Source organism: Pongo pygmaeus, chromosome 4 (assembly GCF_028885625.2).
Source record: "Pongo pygmaeus isolate AG05252 chromosome 4, NHGRI_mPonPyg2-v2.0_pri, whole genome shotgun sequence".
Taxonomy (NCBI): domain Eukaryota; kingdom Metazoa; phylum Chordata; class Mammalia; order Primates; family Hominidae; genus Pongo; species Pongo pygmaeus.
In genome coordinates, this window is record NC_072377.2 from 154,852,520 (window position 1) to 154,872,836 (window position 20,317).

Consider the following 20,317-nt stretch of genomic DNA (forward strand, 5'->3'; position numbering starts at 1 on the left):
TCCTTGGGTGGGGCACTGACTATCCCAAGGATGTGGGATGGAGAGGTAAGTCAATTTCATCTAGATCTCAAACACAGATGACCAATATTGGGATTCCATGAAGTCAGGGAAAGTGAAGCCCAGAAAGGGGCAGGGACTTGCTCAAGGTCATACAGCAAGGTCGGGACATGAGCCAAGTGTCCTGATGCTTGCTGAAGCATACCCCATCTGGTTGTCGGGCTGTGCAGACGGGAGCTGATAAGTGGTACCTGTATGTGTCCTTGATGGTAGCATTAGCAAGCTTGGGCTCAGGCTGGTGGTCAGAAAAGGGTCCCAGGTAGGTCCAGTTAAAACCTTGCAGGCCTGGGTAGGCCTCCACCATGACTTTGAGGTTGAGCCCCTCCCCCACGGTCACCTCCTGGATGAGGTTCTGCTCAGAGCTCAAGTTCAAGTAGGCACTCTCTGGAAAGCAGAACACACAAGCATCTGGCATTAGTGGGAAGATGTCCTTGTTTATTTGTCCATTTCATCATCCACCCATTGATCCAGTCCCTGAGCAGCTATGTCACAGGTGCATAGTCCCCACCACCCAAGACAGGTCCTCTGACACCCCTCTTCTCACCAGCCCCTTCAGAATCCCTGGATCAAAACTTTTCTCGCTGAGGCCCTAGGAGAACCTGGGCAAATTCCTATCCCCATTTGTGCCTCCATCTCCTTATTTGTGTAATGAAGAGATTGAATATATCTGTGATTTTCCAAGTTTTTGAAAAATTTTTGGCAGCAAGAAAACACACACACACATACACACACAATTTCACATGTGCTCATCCATTTCCCTTTCTTCTGGTCATAAGTCAGCCAATGAGGCTTCCAAATATAGCTCTGGAGTAGGTGTGTGACCCAGGCCAGCCAATGAGGGTACTCTGTCCCCTCTGGCCCAGTGATTGGTTTGGGTTACCATGAATCCATGAGTCTGTAACACTCAATTCCATGATTTTTATTAAGACTCTGGGAAAAGAGAAGCCCTCATTTTACTGGTGTTGCTAGGTCAGATACTACAAGGCGGATAGACGGAGTCCTACAAGGGGAAAGCCTTCCTGGCAGAGCTGAGAGTTGGGGAGTCATAGATTCTTTCCAGCATCAGCTGAACACCTGGATCCAAGTGTTCCTGAAGCTGATATCCATGAGCTTTTTAGCTATAAGGAAAAAAATCCTTTTAATTAGGCCAGTTTGAGTTGGTTTCTATCACTTCTATCTGAAAGAGTCCTGACTAGGTTTTTTTTGTTTTTTTTTTTTTTTTTGAGACAGAGTCTCGCTCTGTCATCCAGGCTGGAGTGCAGTGGCGCAGTCTCTGCTCACTGCAAACTCCGCCTCCCAGGTTCAAGCGATTCTCCTGCCTCAGCCTCCCGAGTAGCTGGGATTACAGGTGCCTGCCACCACGCCCAGCTACTAACTAGTTTCTCCTAATGAAATTTTGCACAGATTGTAATCCAGCTGCTCTTGTTGAATCTCAGGCAAAGGAATTGTGGCAAGAACCCCAATTCACTCAGCCTCTCTGTGCCTGTCATGGTAGCCCCTGACATGTCTTCTTAAAACCTCAGGGCTCTGCCACAAGCCCTGGACTGGATGATTTCTAAGATCTCCTCTCCTTACTCTATTCTGTCTAAAAATCTGAAATTCACCCTTCTACACTGATATATGTCTACTCAAAAGCCCACTATGGCATCCCATTGCCTCCATTATTCAGCTTGGCATTCAAGGCTCTCCTCAATCAAATCAGGTCTCACTGTGCTCATCCAGCCACCTCCCCTCTTCCTTCCTACACACACACACACACTCAACGCTCCACCCCCATCTGGGTCTCCTAACATCCCTGAACACACCATAGTCATTCCAACCTTGGAGGTTTTGCTCAAGCAATTTCCTCCACCAGAAATCTCATCCTCCTCCTTTTCATTATAGAGGCCCCTTTATCCTTTAAGACTCACCCCCATGAGGGAGTCTCTACTCAGTGCTCCAGGACACAGGAACCTCTCACTCGACTTTTGCTGCCCTTCCAGACTACACACTCATTAGGCACCGCATCCGCATTGCTTCATGCATCTGGTTCTCCCTCCAGATAGCTTTCTTCTCTCTCCAACTAGTCTGTGAGCTTTTAGGGGCAAGGCTTTTCTCTTCTTCTCTGTCTCTCTCAACAATCCATCTATCGATTATTCATCCATCCATTCATCCATTCATCCATCCAAACACCAACAACTTCCTGCTACCTTCACCATTACCACTCTAGTCCACCCACCATCAGCTCCAGCCTGGACCACTGCGGTAGCCTCCTCCTTTCATCTCCCTGCTTCCATCCTTGTCTCCCTACAGACAGTACTCAATAACACCCAAGAAAGCTCTGTTAATTCTTACTACATCCAACCCCACCATGTCACTCATCTGCTCAAACCCTCCCACAGCTCCCCATCTCTCTCAGGAGAAAAAGCCCAAGTTTTTACAGTGGCCTCCAAGGCCCTGTGCGATCTACCACCTTCCCACTTTAGCTCTCTGACCTCATCTGAGACCACTTTTTTTCTCTCTCTCTCCCCACAGCCACACTGGCCCACTTGTCCCCTGAACATGGCAAGCACAGTCCTGCTGCAGGAAGGAGCTCCCTTCTCCAAAATGGCCGCATGACTTGCTCCTTCAGCAATTTAAGTCTTTGCTCAAATATCAGCTTTCCAGTGAGATCTTCCTTGGTGAACACCCTATCTGAAGCTGCAAATGCTATATAATTTGTTTTTTAATAATTTACTTGACTCATTGCTTGCCCACTCCCAGCTAGAGCACACACTTCATGAGGTCGGGGGTTGTTGTATCTGTTTCATTTGCAGCTGTATCCTCGATGTCTAGAACAGTGTCTGGCCCAAAGTGTGAATGAACATAAACATTTATTGAGTGACGACTGTATGCCTGTACTAGAAAGCAGACAGGATTAGAAGCCGTAACTGAATTCTTATGCTTTTGCTCTTCTTCCCCTTTACCCTGCCAAAGCTCCCAATGCAGATTGGGGTCCACAGCAGAGCTCACAATCTGCTGCAAGTCTAGTGCCTTGCACATACTCTAGGGGTAGTGATGCTCATGATTCTCATACTCCTCGCCACCTCCATCTCCCATAACATTCAACACATGAGGAACGGCCAGACCTAAATGTCTCAGAGCCTGCTCCCACTCTGATGAGCTCCTGCCTTGCTTCAGGGTCTGAGTCCAGTGACTTCCACTGCCTGCACCCAATCACCATAGCCAGAGACCTGGAGGTCATCCTTATCTCCTTTCTCTTCCTCATCCCTGCATCTCAGACTCTTCCACACACCACTGGCCATCTTCAGCCTATTCTCCAGCCTCTAGGTTCCCACCTAACCCACACGGTGCCAGACTGAGCCTTCTCAGATACTATCTCCTAGTGCACACTTGGACAGCATTTCCTGTGTCAGACCCTGTTCTAAGTACTTCCTATCTATCTATCTATCGTCTATCTATGAAGGCAGTTACTGTTAATATCTTCATTTTACAGGTAGGAAAACTGAGACACAGGGGGGTTAGCAACCTGCTAGTCCTTGGCAGACTCAGGTTGGAACACTGCCCTGGAGTGTGTGCTCCTAACCACCACACAGTGCCTCCTCTGTGCAATCTGACCCCATCACTCTCCTCTTTACAATGACCTCCCAATAGGTTAAGATGCAGTTATTCTCTCTCACTTTGAGACACTTTTACCTCCGGCTTCTGCCACCCCCTCTGCTCCCCTGTGGCCACTCTTCACACTGCTCCACATCCCAGCTGTTGCCAAGTTCTTTCAGTGTTCCAAATGATCTATGCTCTCTTTGCCTTTGAGCCTTGCATATGTTCCTCCCTCTGCCAGAAGCGCTGTTCCCCTTCCTTTCCCACCCTTCTGCCTGGCCAACCCACCTTCATTCTTCCCATCCCAGTTTAGAGGCCACCTTCTCGAAGCCTGGGTTGGGGTGACTCCTTAGTGTTCCCGGGACACCTTGTGCTTCCCCCATAATCACTGGGTGATCATTGTCTTTTCATGTGTCCATAAAGGAAAGCATGAAAGAATGAACAAATGAAGTCCAGTAGGGAGCTACTGGACCCCAATCCCCAAACAAACAAAAAATGGCACTAAGGTGCACCCAATGCAGCCATGCACTGTAAGAGCTCCAAGGTGGGAGAGACGTCCCAGCAGAGGGTAAGGGAAAGCTCCTGGAGAGTGGCTCCTTAGCCAGGCCTTGGATAAACAAACTCCAGCAGAGATATCCTCAGCAGGTCTCCTTCCCTGACATGAGCTTCCTCCTCAAAATCCTTCTGCTCATGCTCCTGCAGGATCCCTACCAACTGTCCATCACCACCCTGATGCTTACCTACCACCCGGAAGAACATGGAGGTGGAGTGCTTGCCCTGCACATTGTTGGCCACGCAGGAGTAGTTGCCGGCATGTTGGAAATCTACTTGATCGAGGTTGAAGGTCAGGACTTTTTGGTAACGGTTATTATGAAAGTCAGATTGTTGAGGGATTGTGAGCTGCAGCCAGAAGGAATGGAGATGTTATACCAAGGTAGTTTAGGGATTAGAAAGATCTGGGTTCCAATCCTCAGCCTTTAAGGATTACTATCTGCCTTCCTCTGAGCCTGTTTCTTCACTTGTAAAATGGGACTAATACTGGCTCCCTGCCCCTAAGACTGTAGTGAGGAGTAAATGAGATATGCATGCAAGTGGCTTAGGGCTGTGTCTGGAACACGGCAGGCACAGTGGGAAGGGAGGGGGCTCTTAGAGGCAGCCCAGCATGATTCCCTCCTGGAATCCTCCCTCCTCCTCCCTCTCTCCCAAAGTCTTTCTGAAATAGCTGTTATATTCCTGGGCTTCAAAGGTGGCCTAGGAAACCCTTGCTAAATCAAAAGTGAGCTCACCTCTGGCTTTTGTCTAAAGGCTGGAGCAAAGGTCATGTGGCAAGACGACAGAGAACCACCTCCCCCCACCCACCCCCACAAAGTTCAGCGGCACAAGCATGAGTCCTGGCTGTGCATCAGCTACTGACTGGGAGTGAGATCTCGGGCAAGTCTGCGCCCCTCTCTGGAGTCTGAGCTGTGCCTTCAGCTAAGACAGCCAGTTTGGAGTGGGGGGCCCGGGACTCCACCGTGGGAAACCTGGTGTGCTGGGAGGATGGCTAGACTTCACCTTGTGATCAGCAGGGACTGACCTTAGTGTCGTTGTGTTGGAGGAAGACATCAAAGTTAACATCAACGTTGCTGGCTGAGCACACGATCTGGGCAGCCTCCCCTCGAATCCGCACCAGCTCTGCAGGCGCCAGTGTCAAGGCTGGGGGCCCTGGGATGACTGAGACCGGCGGAGAGACCCCTGAACACCCAGGCTCCCTGAACATGATAGAGCTATTGCTCTCCTCCCTGCCATGGGCAAGGTCACACTGGCCAGGGTCCCCACCACTGCCCCATCCCAAATCCTGGGAGGCAGCCTTGATGCTCCCAGTCCCCTCACTGCAAGGCCTGTCCTAAAGAGACCTTGGAAAGTCTACTTTCTCCATCACCTCTACCCCTCCCCAGTCCCATCACCATTCTCCACTCTGGACTTCTGCACCAGCCTCCTCAGAGACCTCCCTGCCTCCCTCTGAGCCCCCTACACCTGGATTCTTCACCAAAGTGACCTCTTACAAATATAAATGGGACCATGCCTCTCTCCTCTGTAAATGTTTGGGGCTTCCTGTTACTCTCAGAAAAGAAGTCAAAGTCCTTCCACACCCCAACCTGTTTCTGACCGCCCTGACAACCCCACCCCTTGTTCACTGCACTGCAGCCCGCTGGACCTCTTTCCTACTACAGGGCCTTTGCACCCACCTTTTCCTCCTGGAATGCCTTTCCTCCCACACTTCAAATGGGAGGCTGTTCTCATCCTTCAGATCTTTAGCCCAAAAATTCCTCAACAAGGCCTCTTTGATCAGCTGATATGAATTAGCCTCCCCAGCACCTCCATGCCCTCCACTCCCCAGCTTGGTTTCTTGCTCATCACATTTGTATTTACTTTCTGTTTAATAGTTAGACTCTAGTTGAATGTCAAATCCATGACAGGAATATTCCAGCAGCCAGCAAGATGCCTGATGCACAGTAGGCCTTGAATTCATATTTATGCCCATTGCTGCTGTTGAAAGATAATCTAATCCAGATTTCTAAGGCCCAGGGACATGAAAGGACTCACCCGAGGTCCCTGAGGGGGGTCAAGGCAGAGCTAGGGCCCAGGACCTTTGGCTGTTGGCCACCCCGGGGCTCTGCAGGATGAAATGCCAGGAAAGAGCCCTAATGGCCTCCTCTGCCCACCCAGCTGGGGTCCTTTGACCTCCTGGGCAGATTTAGTGGCCTCAGATCCCAGGGGCATTGAGCTAGCTGCTTCACTGTGACCCTGGCCCCCGTTACAGGGACTGATTGCTGTCTCAAGCCCAGGTCCTCAGCCTGGGGCCCTGCCTGCTCTCACCAGTCCTCCCAGAAACCAGAATCCTGCCTGCCAACCCAGCAGGGTGAGACTCCACCTCCCCTGTTACCTGGCCACCGCGAGAGCCGTCACACGCGCCCACCATCTCCTCCCTGCCTCTTGGCTCAGCATCCCTCCTGCACGTGCCCAGCACCTGGCCTTAGGCAGGCCCCGAGTGGGAAATCCATGTCTGAGGCTGAGCTTCAGTCCTCTTTCCACACCTAGAATGTTCAGAGCCTGTCCCCACCTCACCACTTGGTACTCACTGTCCCCCTGCTGAAGCAGATCTTTGCACAGCCACCTCCTTCATGTCATTCAGATTTCCGCTCTAATAAAGTGTTTCCTTCTCAGTGAGGCTCCCCCACCCCACACACTCCTTATTCGGCTACCCTGTTGAATGTTTTTTTTTTGTAGCATGTCTAATGACCTGAGATGACCTTGCTCACTGAGTTATTTGCTCACATGTGGTTTGTCTCCCTGCCCCGACACCTTGTCAGTCCGGCCCCATAGACAATCGTGGAACCATTGAGGGGAAGAAGTGAAAGAAAGAGGACATCCCACTACCCCCCATCACACCCAGTCCCCAGTCCCCAGCCGTGTGGCCGCCGGTTCTCTGTCCCCACTCTTCAGGCCTGGCCGCCGGTCCCCGTGCCCCACGCACCTTTCTGCACTTTCAGCCGAATGCTGATGGACATCACCTTCCTGCCACCCATCAGGGCACTGCATTGATAGTCCTGGCTCTGAATGAACTTGGCCCTGTGGATGGTGAAGCCATGCCAAGGCGAGAAGGAGTAGTTGGTGTGGCGCATGAGGGGCCGGCCACGCACACGCACCAGCGAGACGCCTGCTTCCAGCACCGGGTCTGTGAGCAGACAGGGCAGCAGTGCGTCCTGGTCCTCGAACACGACCACCTCCTGTGCTAGCACGTTCCAGGGCCGGGCAGGGTCTAGAGTAGAGGCGGGCAAAGGGTTACAACTGCCCTCCCTCCACTGGGCCAGGGAGTACCTGGACATAGGTGACAGGGATGCTCAGAGAAGCTGATCATTCATCTGAGGTCACACCATGCCAGGACAGTTCAGCGGATGCTTCAGCATGGTGGCTCCAGAGTCAGATGCACCTGGGCTCCAGTCTAGTCCCACTATGTGAGGCTGTGTGACCTTGGACAACCTCCCTGCACTTCTAGAAAATGCATCATCATCATAGACCCGACTTGCAGGGTTATTGTGAGGACTGCATTACATTAGCAGCTCTTCCAGGTCCTTGCTCATAGCCAGCACTCAGTAAATGCAGAGCTGAATTTTTACGATTGTTAATTTTAGGGCCCATTGTAGTGGGGCCTGCCGGGCCAGGCCTCTTGGGAGGAGGCTCAGACTCCTCACCTTTGACATAGAGGTGGATGGCAGCGCTGCCTCCCAGGGGGTCTCCAGGCTCAGTGCAGCGATAGGTCCCCGTGTTTTGGAAGGTAGCGTTGTTGTTGGTGAGGACGCTGCTGGAGCCATCAGAGTGCAGGGTCCAGTGAGGTGATACGGGGCCATCCCATTCCATGCTGCCATTGCCCACACATCGCAGGGTCACCGTTGCTCCTGGCTTCACGACCAGCTCAGGGCCACTGGGCTCTATCACTGGGATTCCCTGACCTGGTGAGAGGGAGGGACAGCAGACAGAAGTGAGGTCTAGGATGCACCCCTTGGGCCGTCCTGACTCTGAGATGGGTGATAGCCTGGCAGGGATGGTGCTGTGCCATCAAGGGACCACCTTGAATGAGCCCCTGCCCCCTGGTCATTTGCTCAGCTCCTAACCCTCAACCTGCTCAGGGATGGACTGATGTCTCTGATGTCCAGAAGGTCCCTCCTCTGAGAAAGGGGGCTTGCAGCTTGCTCAGCCTCTCACCCAGGCCTCTGTCCCCCTGGGGTCCTCAGCCTCCTGCCTCAGTCTTCCCTGCTGTGATGGCATCTTTCTTCTCCCCAGGAATGGACTCTTTTAACCCTGTGTACAAAGTGGATGTATTTCTACCACCGAATGAAGAAACAAATGAATGGAATGCTCACGGCCAAGTCCTCGGCTTAATTCATATGGGAAAGAAAAAAAAGAGATGTAGGATCTTAGCCCCGCAGAGTTAGAGAGGTCCCAAGAATCTCCTGGTGTGCCCACTCCCACCGATGGACATCTGGTCTGCAGCACAGTGGGATGGGGAGGTGCCATGCCTCAGTTTCCCCACCTACAAAACGGGGACAATCATCGTACCCACTTATTGGTATGTTAGGCATTTTAAATGCATGGGAAGCCTTTAGAATATCACCTGTCACCAAATAAATGGCTCAGTAAGAGTTAGTCACTATGTTTATTACCTAGTCTACACCCAGCAGCTCACCCCCGCACCCCCACACATCTGTGTTTACTGGGAAGCCAATCTCTTTTAAGGAAAATTTTCTTGAAGGAGAAAAGAGAACTTGAAACCCCTATCAGGCCGTCCGGGAAGAAGGCCCGTTGCCTCTGCAGCGTCAGCATTTTTCCAGGGCCTAAAATAGGGGCAGAGGAGGGAAGTGAGAGCTGATTCAAGCCTCCAAGGGGCTGCCAGGCGCCCCCCAGCCTGTGTGGGCGGAAACACATTGTTGGCGTCATGCTCAGCCCCCGGTTTCCGCTCAGCCTGTGGCCCTTCTACAGGGATGTTCTCACTTCTGCTTCCCCAGCCTCCTAGCCACTGTCCTCTCTCCAGGCAGGGAGAGGGAGTGCCACTTGCGGGGCAGCTGCGAGGCTAGGCTCAGACGCTGACCCACTGGCTGACCCTGGCCATCCAACTCCTCAGCTCTGGCCCTTCCTATTCCCTGTGATGGGGGCACAATGACAGGTCGGCCCCGAGGGCTTTTGGTGAATTCAGGGTTTCTCCATTGTTCTCTGCAAACCCCCTTGAAATGGGAATTCCCCCTGCCCCACCATAGAGCCCAGAATTGGAAAGGTTTCCTCTCTCAAGTCCTTTCGGGATGGCTTAATTCATGTTTTGATTTGTATTCATCAGAAGGTGCATCCCCTCTCCCCAAGACTCTGATCAGCAAAAGGGACTGAGTGAATTGCGAATACTGCCAAGGCTGCCACCTGGGGTTGTAGCCCTCCTATGCAGTGCAACCGCCAGGAAGAGGGACCAGTGTCATTTCTAGCAGCCTTTTAGCAAATCTCAACAGAGCTGGGGCTGCCCTATCACTGCTGCAGCAATCTAGGGCCCCCAGCCCGGGGTTTTATAGCAGGAAACAGCTTGGAGTTTCCAACTTAGGTTTGGATCTTGGTTCTTCCCTTACCAGCTGGGTTAGTTGCTTAACCTCTTTTAGCCTCAGGCTATTCTTCTGTCTGATGAGAATAATCCCAGCTCCCACCCCAAAAACTTCAGCTGGAGGTTGAGTGAGATGATGTATAGAACTGCTCCTGCCCTGGGCACCTGCTTTAATTGCTACATTTCTAATGTCCCTTCTGGGCCAACTCTGATCGCTCAAGATTTTAACCTTGGATTCTCTGATTCCATTTGTTCCTTTTTTACACCTGCCTCACGCCTCACAGTGGGCTTCTCCCATCCCTTCCCCCAGCCTGTCTCTCTAGACCCTGCCTTGGCCTCCAGGAAATGTGGTCAGGGAGCGGTGTCTGCCCTATTTTGTCCTATTCTATTGTCCCAGATATTCATGCAGGATAAGGCTGATACCCGCAACTTCTGCAGCTAACTTCCCCTGCTGGCTTGGCTAGCAGGGAAGGAAGCTGGCTTGGCCCCCATCCTCCTTGGGGTGGGGGCATGGGCTTATGAACATTAACTAAGGTCCCCTTCTGTGCCTGTCCATTCTTCCCCCCTCTCATGTCTGCTCCCCAATTCTCCCCATGCCGCACACCTCTCCACTAGCTCCCACTTGCCTGGAAGCCCCTCCATCATCACTTCCAGAATGTGCCCCAATCTCTACTCTTCTCTCCCAACACACACACACACACAAACACACACACACACACACACACACACACAGCACACAGCACACCAACGCCGGACACAGCCCCTCCTCAGCTCAGGATCTTGTCGCAGTGGTGAAGAGCGAGCCCCCCTCTCTCTCTCTTTGGTCCTCCAATACCATCCCCTCACAGTGGCCCCTCACCCACTCACTATTGGTCTATTGGGCTGAAAACTTAGGTTTCCAGCCTCCCCATCTCTTCTTTCTCTTGAGACTGGACCCTGGACAACCATCTGGCCCCCCTGCCACACACCATGCCCCTATGAAGGGAAAATAAAAACTCAGGACCCTAATCCACTCTGCCAAAAGGAAAAACTCAAGCTGAAAACTGAGTCATGCAAGAAGCTGCCTTGCCTTTTATTCCTAAGCAGATAGCGACAGATAAAAGGTAAAATATCCCACAGGCAGCTCCTCTATGTCCACTTTCCCTATGTAAAGAGCCAATTTACTGAACTGAGATAATTGACTGTTCCCCTACCTGCTGCTTTTCTTTTGCAACATGTGGGTTACCACAACCTCCCCTTTTCCCCTCCAGCCCACTTTCCCCTTTAAATATTAAAGCTCTCGAATTCATCCAGAATGGCACAGACCAAAGAATATTTTTGTGACTCCACGTTTTTTTCTCGCCAGCATGTCCTTAACCTTGGCAAAATAAACTTCTAAATTGATTGAAGCCAGGCACAGTGGCTCATGCCTGTAATCCCAGCACTTTGGGAGGCCAAGGCAGGCGGATCGCTTGAGTTCAGGAGTTTGAGACCAGCATGGCCAGCATGATAAAACCCTGTCTCCACCAAAAATAAAAAAATTAGCTGGGTGTGGTGGCAGGCACCAGTAATCACAGCTACTCAGGAGTAGTAGAATTGCTTGAACCCGAGGCGGAGGTTGCAGTGAGCCGAGATAATGCCATTGCACTCCAGCCTGGGTGACAGAGCAAGACTCGGTCTCAAAAAAAAAAAAAAAAAAAGAAAAGAAAAAAGAAAGAAAGGAGATGGAGTCTTGCTCTGTCGCCCAGGCTGGAATGCAGTGGCATGATCTCGGCTCACTGCAATCTCTGCCTCCTGGGTTCAAGTGATTCTCCCACCTCAGCCTCCTGCGTAGCTGGAACTACAGGCACCTGCCACCACGCCCAGCTAATTTTTGTATTTTTTAGTAGAGAGGGGGCTTCACCATATTGGGGAGGCTGGTCTCAAACTCCTGACCTTGTGATCCACTCGCCTCAGCCTCCCAGAGTGCTGGGATTACAGGTATGAGCCACCATGCCTGGCCGCAAGACTCCATCTCAATAAAAAAATAAATGAATAAATTGAGACCTGGCTCAGATACTTTTCGGGTTTCGCCCCACAGGCAGGTTCTGGGTGTAAGGATAGGACAAGTCAGTGAAATCAAACCTGTGGGACTCTCTGAGATGATGGGGGTGGTGGGTACACTGTGTGTGCATTTGTCAGACCTCATTGAACTTAAGAACGTGTGCTTTTTACTGCATGTAAGTTACATTGCAAAATAAAAAGTCCAGGCTGGGCGCCGTGACTCACACCAGTAATCCCAACACTTTGGGAGGCCAAGGCAGGTGGATCACCTGAGGTCAGGAGTTCGAGACCAGCTTGGCCAACATGGTGAAATCCCATCTCTACTAAAAATACAAAAATTAGCCAGTCATGATGGTGTGCCCCTGTAATCCCAGCTCGGGAGGCTGAGGCAGGAGAAACACTTGAACCTGGGAGGTGGAGGTTGCAGTGAGCCGAGATTGTGCCACTGTACTCCAGCCTGATGACAGAGAGAGACTCTGTCTCAGAAAAAAAAAAAACAACCCAAATACTCAAGCTCAGTGTGATTGCCTGGGCCAGAGAAGGATGGTCAGTGGGCCATCTCCTCCTCATTGGGGACCAGCAGCGCCACGGCCCTAGGGTCCTCCTGTGAAGAGGCCAGTATGAGGCTGTCCTTTCTTCCCTTCAATCCCCATCCTCCCCCAAGGTCCCTTTGAATAAGCAGGCAATAGAATAGAAATGTGTTTGTTGGGCCAACAAGCCAAGCACAGCAGCCCCTCACGTCTAGTCATGTTCCCTCCCAGATGGAAATTCTGCAGAACTGCTGCAGCCTGGGGACCTCCTGAGACTCGGCAGCCTGTGTCTGGGAGGGCTCTGGTCCAGGAGACCCTCGCTGGCTTCTTTCCAATCCCTCCTCTAGCCCTATACCCATTTCACCCCGAATTCCCCTCTCCTGAGCCCTGGGCCAGAGAGGCCAAACTCTTGTCTCTCCTTCTGACCTCTTACACAAGCCACCCAAGGAAGAACCACCACCCCTATCAGGCCCTTCCAAATCAGGTGTTGCATAGAATCATCAAATCACGGGCTGGCAGAGCTGCCAGAGCCATCAGGAGCTCTCCAGGTCCTCCCAACTCAGTGTTAAGTGTGGACCAGCAGTGCCGGCATCTCACATCTCCCAGGAGTCTGTTGGATATACAGAATCTCAGGTCGCACCTGAGACCGACTGAGTCTGAATCTGCATTGTAACAAGATCCTCAGGTAACTTGTATGCACAGGAAAGTATGAAAAGCACTGCTCTGGTCTAGTCTATCACTGTCCCCCTGCCCCCAACACCTGCAATTGAATAGAAGTGGACACTGAAGCCTCAAGAGTATCAGAGGCTTGCTCAGGACATACAGTGAGTCGATGGCAGAGCTGGGACAGATCCACAGCACCAGGTGGACCAGTTCCACCACACCCATCTGTTTTCACCCCACTACCTCTCCAAAGCAGATACCCACAAGCCTGCAGTCCGATGCTGGGGAGACTAAAACAGCCTGAGGACACCCAGTGAGGGGCAAGGACTGAATCCTTTCACAGGGGTCTTCTCCGTCACACCCCAGCAAAGTCCCCCGCCCCCCGTTCTGCTCTTACCATGCCAAGCTGTGGCCACCAGCAGGAGCAGCAGAACTCCTGGGCCCATGGCCTCGGTGGGGAAGCGGCAGGCAGGTGCAGGGCTGCAAGGCGCCCAGGGCACAGAGCTCCCAGCTACTAGCTCCGCAGGGATCGGGACACTGGACACACGTTCCTCTCCTCTGCACTGGCTGTTTGTCTTGTTTTCCTCTTCCTCCTCCTTGGGCTGATCCTCTTCTTCCCCTTTTAGCTAGGCAAGGCAACCACAGAGTTTGGAAATCTTGGGTCTTTAAGAAGAAAACAAAGCCTTGAACCCAAGAGGGAGGGGTCGCAGACTGGGGCAGGGCCAGCCTGAGCTTGGGGGGAGCTAGCTAAGTTTGGGGCCCTTCTAAAGCCATCTTCAAGGGGTCTTGGGAGAAGAGACATGTCCAAGAGCAGCCAGACAGTTAGTCAGTAGCACAAATGAGGGTCTTCAGAGTGATCTGGTGGCTCTGGCAGAGCCCGAAGAGAAGTTGGGTTGCACGATATTGTGACATATATATTTTTTCTTTACCCCGATTTCCTGTCTTACAACTCCTAAAATCCTTGGAATGTCCAAAGTAATACATATCTTTTAAAAATTTATTATTATTATTTTAGAGACGGAGTTTCACTCTGTTGCCCAGGCTGGAGCTCTGTGGCTCGATCATAGCTCACTGCAACCTCAAACTCCTGGCTCAAGCCTTCGAGCTGTGAGATCTGACGTTATCTCTAGGTAAATATAGTGTTCGAATTGAATTGGAGGGCACCAGATTCGTGTCTGCTACAGAATCTGAACAACTGGTTGATTGCTTGGTATATGGGGAAATATGCCCCATCCTCTACATCTGGGGTCAGAAGTATTTTGTGTTGTGAGACTATAGGAGAAACAGAATTTGTTTTCTTCCTGTATACAGGTTGGTCTGGGAGAGCCTGATAATACTGGCAATAAGCTTCCTTTTACAGGACATTTACTAACCAAACCCTTTACATTCACTGTCTCCTTTAGTACTGCAAAACTTTATGTAGGTAAGTACTACTGTCATTCTCATTTCACAGATGGGAAAACTAAAGCTCAGAGAGATCCAACTCCTTAAGCTTGTCCATGGTCAAACACCTACCAAATGGTGGAGATAGGATTTGGATCCCAGCAGTCTGGCTATAAAACTATCTTTCATGGGTTACTTACATTGTTTATTTATTTTTACAAATAATCTAATTGTTCTGCATAATTCTTAAAATATATAGCATTCCTTTGCTCCCTCTTTTCCCAGAGGCAATTGCTTTTACCTCTTTTAGTCGATTGGCTTAGTATTTTACTTCTTATCTCTAAAGAACATGGTCATTTCTTCTTCTTCTTCTTTTTTTTTTTTTTTTTTTTTTTTGAGACAGGGTTTGGTTCTGTCACCCAGGCTGGAGTGCAGTAGTGTGATCTCGGCTCACTGCAACTTCCACCTCCCAGGCTCAAGCCATCCTTCTACCTCAGCCTCCTGAGTAGTTTGGACTACAGGGTCATGTGCCACCATGCCTGGCAAATTTCTGTATTTTTGGTAGACATGGGGTTTTGCCATGTTGTCCAGGCTGGTCTCAAACCCCTGAGCTCAAGTGATTCGCGTACCTTGGCTTCCCACAGTACTGGGATTACAGGTATGAGCCACCATACCCAGCCTAAAGTTACTTCTTGAAATTGAAAAATCCTGATATAACATTGATCCAGGAAAATGATCATTCCCATGTACACAGGTGTGTGTGTGGTGTGTATGCGTGTGTTTGTATGTATATTTATGAGTGTATATATGTACTTTCTTTTTCAGAAAAGTGTTTTGAACCTTTAGCAATCATGAATGCAATCAAAGCTGACCCAAGAAGAAAAAGAAAATCCAAATAAACCTATAACAAGAAAAGAAATTTAATCAGTAATCAAAAACCTCCCAACAAAGCAAAGCCAAGGACCAGATGGCTTCACTGGTGAATTCTCCCAAACATTTAAAGAAGAATTAATACCAATCCTTTTCAACTCATTCTATGAAGCCAGCATTTTTCTGATACCAAAGCTAGATGAAGACATTGCCAGAAAAGATAACTACAGACCAATATAAATGCATGAATATAGATGCAAAAATTTTCAAAAAAGTGCTAGCAAACCAAATCTTTCTTTTTCTTTCTTTCTTTTTTGAGACAGGATCTCACTGTGTCGCTCAGGCTGGAGCGCAGTGGAGCAATCTCGGCTCACTGCAACCTCTGCCTCCCGCATTCAAGTTATTCTCGTGCCTCAACCTCCTGAGTAGCTGGGATTACAGGCATGTGCCACCATGCCCAGCTAATTTTTGTATTTTTAGTAGAGACGGGGTTTCATCATGTTGGCCAGGCTGGTCTCAAACTCCTGACCTCAAGCAGTCTGCCCACCTTGGCCTCCCAAAGTGTTGGGATTACAGGCGTGAGCCACCGCACCCAGCCACTAGCAAACCAAATCTAACAGCATATTAAAATGATTATATACCATGATGAAGTGGGATTTGTCCAAGAAATACAATGGTGGTTTAACACATGAAAATCAGTGTAATACATCACATTAATAGAATGAAAAAAATCCTCATATGATCATGTCACTTCATGTAACTGTAAAACCCAACATGCTTTCATTAAAAACAAAACAAAACCCACCCAACAAACTAGCAATAAAAGGGAACAGCCTCAACATGATTAAGGGCACATGTGAAAAAGCACAACTAGCTCAATGGTAAAAGACTGAGAGCTGGTCCCTTTAGATCAGGAACAAGACAAAGATGCCTGTTCTCGCCACTTCTGTTCAACATAATACTGGAAGTCCTAGCCAGAGCAATCAGGAAGAAAAAGAAACAGAAGGCATCCAAATTAAAAAAGAAGAAGTAAAACTATCTCTGTTCACAGATGACATGATCCTATATATAGAGAAATCCTAAAAGATCTACAAAAAACAACTATTAGAGTTAATATACAAATTCAGCAAAACTGCAGGATACAAGATCAACATACATAACTCTCTGGTACTGGCAATACTCCAATAAGGAAATTAAGAAAACAATTTAATTTGCAATAGTATCAAAAATAATAAAATATTTTGGAATTAGCTAAGGAGATGCATGACTTTTACAATGAAAACTACAAAACACTGTTGAAAGAAATTTAGAAGACCTTAATAAATGAAAAACCACCTTGTTTTCATAAATTGGAGGATTTAATAAGACAGCGGTACTCTCAAAGTGATTTATAGGTTCAATATAATACCTATCAAAATCCCAGCAGCCTTTTTCTACAGAAATGGAAAAACTCATTCTCAAATTCATATGGAATCTCAAGGGACATTGAATATGCAAAACAATCTTGAGAAAGGAGAACATGAAGGAGTCACACTTTTCAATTTCAAAACTTACTATAAAGCTACAGAAATCAAAATAGTGTCATATCAGCATAATAATAACTACATGGATCAATAGAATAACATTGAGAGTCAGGAAGTAAACTCTCACATTCATGGACAACTGATATTCAACAACGGTGACAAGACCATCCAATGGAGAATGACCAGTTTTTTCAACCTAGGTGCTAAAAGAACTAGATAGTCACATGCAGAAGAATGAAGTTGAATCCTTATTTTACATCACATATAAAAATTAACTCAAAATGAATTAAAGACCTAAATATAAAAGCTAAAATTATTAAAACCTTTAAAGACACCATAAAGGTAACATTCATGACCTTGGAATTGGAAATGATTTCTCAGATATGTTTCTAAAAGCACAAGCAACCAAAGAAAAATTGGACATAATCAAAATTAAACATTTTTGTGCATCAAAGGACACTGTCAAGAGAATAAAAAGATAACACACAGAATGAATATTTATATCCAGAATAAATAAATATATCCAGAATATATACAGAATGAAAGTTGTGTTTCCTCAGCAAAAATCACTCTTGCATAGTTCTATGAGTTTTGGCAAATATGTATAATAATGTAACCACCACCGTAGTCAAGATATAGAACAGCTCCATCACTCTAGAAAATGTTTCCCATGCTGCTCCTTTTTAGTAAAGCCCTCCCCCAACCCCTTACACCAAACAACCACTGATCTGGTCTCCATCCCTACAGTTTTGCCTTTTCCACAATGTCTTTGTGCTTTAGAGGATAATGTCATATAAATGGAATCATACAGTGTGTAGCTAAAGAATGTATGTAGAATCACACAATATGTAGCTAAAGCCACTCTATTGTCCCTCACAATTAATAAATATTTATGGGAAAATAAATTTAAAAAAAGAATGAAAGTTGTAGTGTTTCCTACAACAACAAAAAGACAATTAAATTTAAAAATAGGCAAGTTCAAATATTGCATGTCCTCACTTATAAGTGGGAGCCAAACAAAGGGCCCACATGGATATAAAGATGGAGAGAATAGACTCCAAAAGTGGAAGGATAGAAGGAAAGGGAGAAGGGCAAAAAGGAAGTGAAAAATTACCTATTGGGTATAATGTTCAGTATTTGGGTACTGGGTACACTGGAAGCCAAATTCACCATTATGCAATGTACCCATGTAATAAACATGCGCATGTACTCCTGAATCTAAAATAATTTTTTTTAAAAACGGCAAAAAATTGAATAGGTATTTCTCCAGAGCACACGAATAAATACTCAATATCATTAGTCATTAGGGAAGTGCAAATCAGAACCACCTTGAGATACCACTTCGTATCTGCTAGCTTCGTCATAATAAAAAAAAATCAGATAACAAGTGTTGGTGAGGATGTGGAGAAATTGGAACCTTTGTACAATGTTGGTGAAAATGAAAAATGGTGCAGCTGCTTTGGTAATCAGTTTGACAATTCCTCAAAAAGTTAAACACAGAATTGTCATATGATCCAGAAATATCACTTCTAGGTAAAACCAAAAGAATGGAAAACAGGGACTCAAATAAATACATGCACACAAATATTCAACGCAGCACAATTTACAGTAGCCAAAAGGTGGAAATAGTTGATGGCTAAACAAAATGTGGTGTGTCCATACAATTGAATATTATTCAGCTATAAAGGGAATGAAATACTGGTACCTGCTACACTGTGGATGAACCTTGAAAACACTGTGTTAAGTCAATGAAGCCCGTAGCAAAATGTCATACGACTCCATCTATATGAAACATCCAGAACAGGTAAACCTGTAGAGGCAGACGGTTGATGAGTGGTTACCAGGGGATGTGGGAAGGGAGAATGGGGAATGATTGCTTATGAGGAGGTGGTTTTCTTTGGGGATGATGAAATGTCTTGGAACTAGATAAAGGTGATGGCTGCCCAGCATTGTATTTGTCCTAAATGCTGTTGTACACCTTAAAATGGTTAATGTTTAATTTTATGTTATGTGAATTTTATCTCAAAAAAAGAGAAGGGATAAAGATTATCTTAGACAAACAAAAACTAAGAGAATTCATTGCCAGCAGACCCACACTACAAAAAAAAAAAAAATCCTAAGGGAAATTCTTTAGGTAAAAGGAATATGATACCAGCTAGAAAGTTGAATATACATTAAAAAATAAAAAGTGCTGGAAATGGAATAAAGGTAAGCATAAAAAATATGATTGCCTTTTAAATGCTTGAAAAGATAACTATTTCAAACAGACATCGAAAAATTTTTTTCCTGTCAAGGACCAAATAGTAAGTATTTTAGGTTTTGTGGCTATACGGTCTTTGGGGCAACTGCTTAATTCTGCCATTGCAGTGCAAAAGCAGCCATAGCCAATACATAAACTATTGAGCGTGCTATGTTCCAATCATACCTTATTTACAAAAACAGGAGGCAGGCTACATTTGGTTCACAGGCTATAGTTTGCCAATCTCTGATTTAAAGCAAAAGTAGTAGCAACGCATTGTATATTTATAGAAGATTAAAAGTGAAACATATTGTTGTCATACATTTCACTTTCACATATGCATTTACAGCAACCTCCACAGGGGATACATTCCAGTAACTCTGGTGTATGCCTGAAACTGCAGATAGTACTAAACCCTGTATATGCCATGTTTTTTTCCTATACCTACTGTATTAGTCTGTTCTCACACTGCTAATAAAGACATACCCGAGACTGGGTAATTTCTAAAAGAAAGAAGGTTTAATTGACTCACAGTTCAGCATGGCTGAGGAGGCCCCAGAACCATAGTGGAATACAAAGGAGGAGCAGAGTCACATCTTACATGATGGCAGGCGAAAAAGTATATGCAGGGGAACTCCCATTTATAAAACCATCAGATCTCGTGAGACTTAATCACTACCACGAGAACAGTATGGGGAAAACTGACCCCATGATTCAATTATCTCCACCTGGCCCCACCCTTGACATGTGGGAATTATTACAATTCAAGGTGAGAATTGGGTGGGGACACAGGCAAACCATATCACCTACATACCTATGATAAAGTTTATCAGTTAGGCAAATAAGAGATCAACAATAATAACTAATAATACAATAAGACAATTATAACACTATACTGTGATAAAAGCCATGTGAATGTAGTCTCTCTCTCTCTCAAAGTACCTTCATATTTTTGGACATGGATTGATCACAAGTAACTGAAATTGCCAATAAGCGGGAACTACTGCACTATGGAAAACGGGAAGAAAGGGTGTGCAGCCTACTCTTGTCAGGTCCTCACGCTATATTTATTTTTCTTGTTTGTTTTTTGAGATGGAGTCTCACTCTGTCACCCCGGCTGGAGGGCAGTGGCGTGATCTTGGCTCACTGCAACCACCACCTCCCAGGTTCAAGTGATTCTCACGCATCAGCCTCCCAAGTAGCTGGGATTACAGGCACCTGCCACCGTGTCTGGCTAATTTTTGCATTTTTAGTAGAGACAGGGTTTCACCATGTTGGCTAAGCTGGTCTCAAATTCCTGACTTCAGGTCATCTGCCTGCTTCGGCCTCC

At 47.3% G+C, this 20,317-nt stretch overlaps 1 protein-coding gene across 1 annotated transcript in view; it reads right to left on the bottom strand.

The window, feature by feature from the left end:
• The window catches only part of CSF1R (colony stimulating factor 1 receptor), a 39,578-nt gene extending 19,974 nt beyond the window's left edge, over window positions 1-19,604 (bottom strand). Inside the window, exons 1-8 of the mRNA XM_054487736.1 lie at window positions 19,520-19,604; window positions 18,454-18,558; window positions 13,370-13,598; window positions 7,872-8,129; window positions 7,154-7,438; window positions 5,213-5,349; window positions 4,377-4,536; window positions 249-441 (exon numbers count right to left, since the gene is read on the bottom strand). Coding sequence (XP_054343711.1) covers window positions 249-441; window positions 4,377-4,536; window positions 5,213-5,349; window positions 7,154-7,438; window positions 7,872-8,129; window positions 13,370-13,418 — 1,082 coding nt within the window. The 5' untranslated portion in view covers window positions 13,419-13,598; window positions 18,454-18,558; window positions 19,520-19,604. The remainder of the gene's footprint in view (window positions 1-248; window positions 442-4,376; window positions 4,537-5,212; window positions 5,350-7,153; window positions 7,439-7,871; window positions 8,130-13,369; window positions 13,599-18,453; window positions 18,559-19,519) is intronic.
• Between the last annotated feature and the right edge of the window lie 713 nt (window positions 19,605-20,317).